Source organism: Leptidea sinapis, chromosome 19, assembly GCF_905404315.1.
Source record: "Leptidea sinapis chromosome 19, ilLepSina1.1, whole genome shotgun sequence".
NCBI classification, from domain to species: domain Eukaryota; kingdom Metazoa; phylum Arthropoda; class Insecta; order Lepidoptera; family Pieridae; genus Leptidea; species Leptidea sinapis.
Window position 1 is genome coordinate 5,602,930 of NC_066283.1, and position 6,684 is coordinate 5,609,613.

At 33.9% G+C, this 6,684-nt stretch overlaps 1 protein-coding gene across 5 annotated transcripts in view; it reads right to left on the minus strand.

Moving 5' to 3' along the window:
• The window catches only part of LOC126969973 (anillin), a 94,878-nt gene extending 89,605 nt beyond the window's left edge, over positions 1–5,273 (minus strand). For all 5 annotated transcript variants that reach the window (XM_050815619.1, XM_050815618.1, XM_050815616.1 and 2 more), the window contains exons 1-5: positions 5,061–5,273; positions 4,526–4,988; positions 2,440–2,556; positions 1,416–1,603; positions 788–910 (exon numbers count right to left, since the gene is read on the minus strand). In XM_050815619.1, the coding sequence (XP_050671576.1) occupies positions 788–910; positions 1,416–1,603; positions 2,440–2,556; positions 4,526–4,988; positions 5,061–5,078 (909 nt within the window). In that variant the 5' untranslated portion in view covers positions 5,079–5,273. The remainder of the gene's footprint in view (positions 1–787; positions 911–1,415; positions 1,604–2,439; positions 2,557–4,525; positions 4,989–5,060) is intronic.
• Between the last annotated feature and the right edge of the window lie 1,411 nt (positions 5,274–6,684).

Here is a 6,684-nt window from a genome sequence, read left to right on the forward strand (position 1 = left end):
AATTTTAATAAAACATAATTTCCTTTTCCCCGTTGACTTGTCGAGAGCACAACGTTAACCACTTCGCGTTATGAGGTGTTTAATATCTAAATTCTAACCATTATATTATATTATAGTTAGGTAAGTACTTGTATCTCAAATGACACAAACTAAAATATTAGGTTGACTATATGGTATGGAAACTATATGCGAAACACAAACAACTCCAGTATGTAGATCTCAAAACCTGGCACTGTCAGACTAAAGCGCAACTACAATTAGTAAAATCTACAGTGCTTCCCTTGCTAGAAAAACAATGCACAATGAAAACCCGACTGTTACTATAGAATGGAAATGTGTACTTTCAGCTAATGGTAATTGGTATACCCATTACAACCTATAAATTCTGAGCGGTACTACAATTGCGCTCGTCACCTTGAGACATAAGATGTTCAGTCTCATTTGCCCAGTAATTTCACTAGCTACAGCGCCATTCAGACCGAAACACAGTAATGTTTACACATAACTGCTTCACGGCAGAAATAGGCGCCGTTGTGGTACCCAGAATCCAGCCGGCTTCTTGTGCAAAGAAGCCTCTCACTGGTAAAAATTTTTATTACCATTTTAAAAACAATATTTAATTTTAATTAATTGTATATTTTAAGAAGCACATAACAAACATAACTAATTTTTATTAACAGATTATATGTTAAGTAAATAACCGTAAAGCATAAAGCGAGTTTAAGCATCACTAGTTTGAATACTTGAGTTTACCAATTTGTTACCAAGTCATGGCTAATAAAATTACCTTAGACTTATCTGTTTTCTGCAGAGCTTTGTTGATATCGTTGATTGAGTGAATAGATATATCCAACGTAGAAGACTCTAGTTTATCGTCATGTTTCTGTATTGGCTTATTACTTTCTGGGTGCTGAAAATACAAATTTTAACTTAATAACTCTTATTCAATCAAATATTACACAATTAAAATGTTATTCCATGGCTGGCTGCTGTATTTGCAATTAACCTAAAAGGGTCCATGTTGTATAGGGATTTGGCCGGTTACTCCAACTCCAAATGCATCCAAAAGTTCAGAACATTCTCAGAGGATACTGTGAACATACCTCTTGAGATCGTGTAATACCAGGATTACATAAGCGGCTTAATAATATAATCTTTGACAAGAAACCTTGATTGTTTAAAGGTGCTTGTTTAGTGGTGTGTGACCTATTAGAAAGCTGGTAAAATATGAATATCTTTTCTGTTTAAGCTATAATGCAGGTAGCACTGCTTTTGAAGTTTGCCCATTTGGTAATAGGTAGGTTGTTGGTAAGATAATGCTTTGAAGTAGATGTGTGCAGTTTAAGTCACACATCTTGGACCATATTGCACAAGGAATTTATTTTACTGTTTGCATTTTAATTAAATTTACTCACATAAGTATGGTGACTCAGATCATCCTCCCAGTTATTTATCTGGTCAGCCAGTGCAGCAAGTCTACCAAACTTCTTCTTGCCATCCGGTTTATTCGCTGGCTTGACTTCCATCTGAGGTACTGAAGGTGGTGTTGCAGATGTGAACTCAGACTCTGTACGGTGAATAGGAGACGAGAGGTTTGGTTTGTCTGGAAAAAGCATGAGTCACATTGAGTTGGCACTTTACAAGCTTGCATGGGACAGTACACAATTAACACACAAAAATTGTTTTTTAATAATCTTTTAAAAATCAACATGAGAATTTCATCTCGTTGTATTCCCATTTTTTGCTTTTTTTGCACTACAAGCTCATAAAAACATTTCAAATATTCAGTTCAACTTGGGTTCAAGCCCTTTTGAGCCATGTGCAAAATGGACAAAGAGTTTTTTTTAATTATAGATATGTTTAGGTTTCATTATAATGTTTTCCTTCCCAGTAAGGGTACCAAAAAAGTACACATGGATTCAATAATCTAATGAAAATGGAAAATACATTGCTATGTGGCATGGATTAAATTGGTTCCTTTGGAGTGAGAGGCATGTACTTTAGACCTTGCGTGACAAACTATCTTTTATGATTAGGAAATTTGAGCATGTAAATAGAATAGATATATTGGGCACCCTACATGCACACCTTAATAATTCCTACACTCCTGGTGGTGAGAGTTAAGGCAATCTTTAGCGGTTAAGCAATCAAAAACAGCCTAGGGAAACTCTCTAAGAAAAAAGTGATTCACTTGATTGTATGAAATGTGCAGTCATTGACAGATGACAGCTATATTTGATAGCCAAAATCCAATGTTTTATGACCATATACAGGATGTCAATCTACATCATCATATATATGTAATGTGATTGAATACTCACATTCAATAATAGGAGGTGAAAGAGGGTAGTGTGATATATCTGTAACTACACTGCCCAGTGATTTTGACATACGAATTAAAACATTATTAATATCCGTTTATAAGTGCTTATAACTTACCAGAATATAGATTTCCCAGCCTGTCTAATCTTGATTTAAATTTGTAGCGGTGGTTCTCCCTATCAGACTTTTCATCAGCCATTTCAACTGCCTGTGAATGGTGTTGTATTTTGCTCTCTGAAATTGAACAGAACACATTTCAAGCAGTTGATCATCACTGTTAGTTAGTTAGCTATTTAATAACAATTATCATAAAGTTACAGACAGTATTATTGTTAAATGTGAAAAGCTCCACTCTACTGGTGCATTATACATGTAACACATAATCTATTAATACTAGTTCTTTCACAAAGTTGCTTTTTTTTTTAAATTAGACAACATATATGTTTTATGCATCTGATTATGTTATCAAATCCACTATAGCACTCTCTTCTGAATTAAAAAAGTACTTTTAGCGTACATACATACATTTGACACTTATATTTGATCAGAGCTTGGGTGATAATGTACAAAGGCTTTTAATACTGATTTGTAATAAGCATTGATGTGAAGGGGAATGATTCAAAAAAATTAAAATTCAGATTTACTTTCAATCATATATCAACCAAAACAACCTTAAATACTTGGATCCAGAGAACTCACAAAAGTCATTAAATGTATGGATCAGTAGGACAAGCATACCTAATGGTATGAGATCACCACAACCAGCAGAATCACAAGAACTTTGCCAACCTTAAAAATAGGCTAATAAAAGATGTAAAAACCGAAGACATATGGGTATTTGACTGGCAAGGATAGAACTGAGACACAATGGTACAACATTACCATGAAGTAAATTCTTGCTTATCTTGTTACTTCTCATAAAAAAAAAATATTGAGTAATCATGAGTATATTAAAAAGACTTGGATAAACATAGCTAGGTGTAACATACTGACTTCCTGCATTTAACATAATATACGTTTTATTTATATAATTGTAAAACTGATCAATTTGACAATTTTGAAAAACATTTGTCGGACTCACACTTGAAAATAATATTGCAACTTGTATTGGACGAAAATAAACCAACACCACATTGATATACCACAAAACTACAAATATTTTCATAAATAAGACTAATTATAATGACTCTCCTCTCATTATACAAAGGAAAAGAATGGTTAATGTGATTCTAATGACACAAAATAGATAAGCTATTATCAGATATTATTTGTTTAATAATATTAAAATAAATATGTTTATAAAGGAGTAAGGAATAGGAGAGATATTCCCATTCCCCATTACACCAGACATTTTTGATAAGCAAATTATTAGCCACAAATACAGAGTAACATCAATCAAGTTGAAGTATGTATAATTTAAATAAAACAGCTTCTGCTTAAAAAGTGTGTAAGTCTTTTGAAGTGGTACATGCCAGCTACTGACAAAACAAGCTACATATTAACCTGATTCCTGCCGCCACATTCCAACTTCGCATGACATGCCACAAATTAGGATATCATCCCCACCATCTGGATCCTTCACAGTGCGATTTTCAAGGAGCTTTCTTCCTCGTACTACTAAGCTGTGGAATGAGCTTCCTTGTGTGGTGTTTCCGGGACGATACAACATCGATACCTTAAAAAAAAGCACATACACCTTCCTTAAAGGCCGGCAATGCTCTTGTGAATCCTCTGGTGTTGCAAGATAATGTGGGCGGCGGTGATCACTTAACACCAGGTGAACCGTACACTTGTTTGTCCTCCTATTCCATAAAAAAAAAACATAGCTCAAGTAGTAAGTTGTACTATTGGCTATTTTCAAACATTAAATGCCGCTTTCTACCTGGTGCCTATAATAACCCCTAACCAAAGGCCTCCCTACCATTTCCATCCGTTAGGTCTTCTTCGGTATAGGTCTTAATATGAGAATGAAAAACCAGCATCCAATTGCTTTAATGATAGACACAACTAGATAAAGAAAAGATCTAAGACTACCATTCTACCTACCCTCAGTCTAGCCACATAGGCTTTAAGGTTCCAGAATGTCACCATCACAAGAAAATAATTACTTGACTTTATTATAAAGTTTTGAACTGTAAATAATTACCAATAAAAAAAATTAGCTGTGACACATTAGTGTAAGACAAGAGATACTATTACATACCTTCAATTACAACATTATTTCCTCTTTCTATAGAAGGATCATACATGATGCTAATTGGTGCGTCTCTTTCCTCAACCTGTACTTCAATTTGAATATCATTACGATGTGATATGTTAATTTCAACAGATACATCGGAGTTTCTTCGTGTCAAACTTCCCCGCTTAGGGCTTTTAAACTCTTTCTTCGTGACTATAACATCATTTCGTTTATGTGATGAATCTATTGCTGACTTTTCTATTGCACGTTTTATTACAGGTGTATCATGAATATTTGATTCTTTGAACGGCTTTTTAGGTGAAGAATTAGTTTGTTTAATTATTTTATTAGGTGAATTTCCTGGGGACGCTTTTGGGTTTACATCTACGTTTTCAGAAAGTGGTTTTCTTTTTGGCACAGCTTGTCCTGAATTTGCCAGTTTTTGATCTATCTTTTCCTGCCTGGCTCGTGCCCTCTCCAACATTCGCTGTAAAAGTAAAAAAATCAAATACACGAAAATTGTAATTCTATGTGCATTTTATTTGAATTCACAACCTACTTGAGTAAACGGATCCATTTTAATAGGTAGGTATATTCCTGCTTGAAACTCATAAACTAGATTCAAAACACATCATAGATTCCGAATAATAAATTGGACACCAATAGATTATGGTTCTTTAAAAATTCAATAAATTGCCCGTTACTGATCCTTCCTTTCCAGTTTCCACTTTCCTGTTTCTCACAACATTCAATGCTTCAAAGTTCAACAACAAACTGAATTTTTTTGAATTTAATTGACATCCTTTTCTAAAGGTGGCGCTAGGAGTAATCACAGAGTACATACTAGATCTACATACTATGGTAAATAATGCAAACTGTTCACTTGCATAAATTATATGATTGTCTATGGTTAAGCGGGCTAACTGCGCGATGCAATGAAGAATGTTCACTAATTTTAATGTTTAGCTTTTTGTATTCTGTATAGAGAATAAAAATTTTGTTTAAAAATTATTTCGATACTTTAATTAGTTTCCGCGATATGGAATTATATAAGTAGGCGCAAGGCGCGAGTTTTGACCGGCTGGTTCTCGCTACGTGTGACGTCGTCAGTCAACACTCACGCAGTACTTTGCGCGCTCTAGTATGGTTCTAGGAGACTACGCAATGGATCTTCAATTGAGAAAGAAATTGATAATAGCATATACTCACGTACGTATTCATCCTTCGAGATTTCAAAGTCCACATGAGTAAAACAAAATAAGCTCTAACTTTTTATAGTTAAGCTAGTGCGCGGGTGGAAGGAGAGAGTGACCTGTGACGTCAACAGCGGTTGCGCGTCTGCATTTTTTAAGTTGTTTGTATAATAAACCAATAAAACCAGTACAGAATTTAATTATTATTATTATCTATGCATTTAGACGTTATTGTGACAAAGTTTGTAGTGATTTTGCATGCCAATTAACATACCAAACCAAATACCCCTTATAAATTTATTTATTTCAAGGAATATCAACAGCTATTTACACAAAATAAAAATACAATAAAAACTTAGAGCTAATTACAGATATTCACTAATAGACAATAGAAGTAGTAAGAAGCAAAATTATAAAGAGTAAACATGTAAAGTTATAATCTAATAATAAGCACACTTGATATTTACAGGTTAGGATTCAAAAAATGTTTTCGTGATAAATTGTTTCATTGCTTTGACAGTTGTATTAAAAATATCCAAATTAACTAAACCAAAAACTCCGGTAGTAAGTAGATGATTGAGGTACATACAATAAACGGCTATAGCGTAGTGCAGTTGACGAAGTTCTCAATGAAATTGTCGAAAGAAGATCTGTACAATCAACCTTATTTTGAGCTATTTTCAAGAAGAAAGCAATGTCAGAGATCATGCGTCGTTTCTCAAGCTGTAGTAAATGTTGCTTTTTACAATGCTGCTCGCAGGACTTTGAATTGTATCTGTCGTTAGTACGGTAGCATAGAAAACGTAAGAACTTTTTTGAATATTTTCTATTCGAGAAATATATGTAGAATACAAGGGATTCCAGATTTGAGAGGTATTTTCTAAGTGACCACGAACAAAGGTGCAGTACAATATCTTCAGTGTCTTGACTTGATAGAAATCACGCGAGATTCTTATAATAAATCCAAGGGCTTTCATAGCTTTTGATATA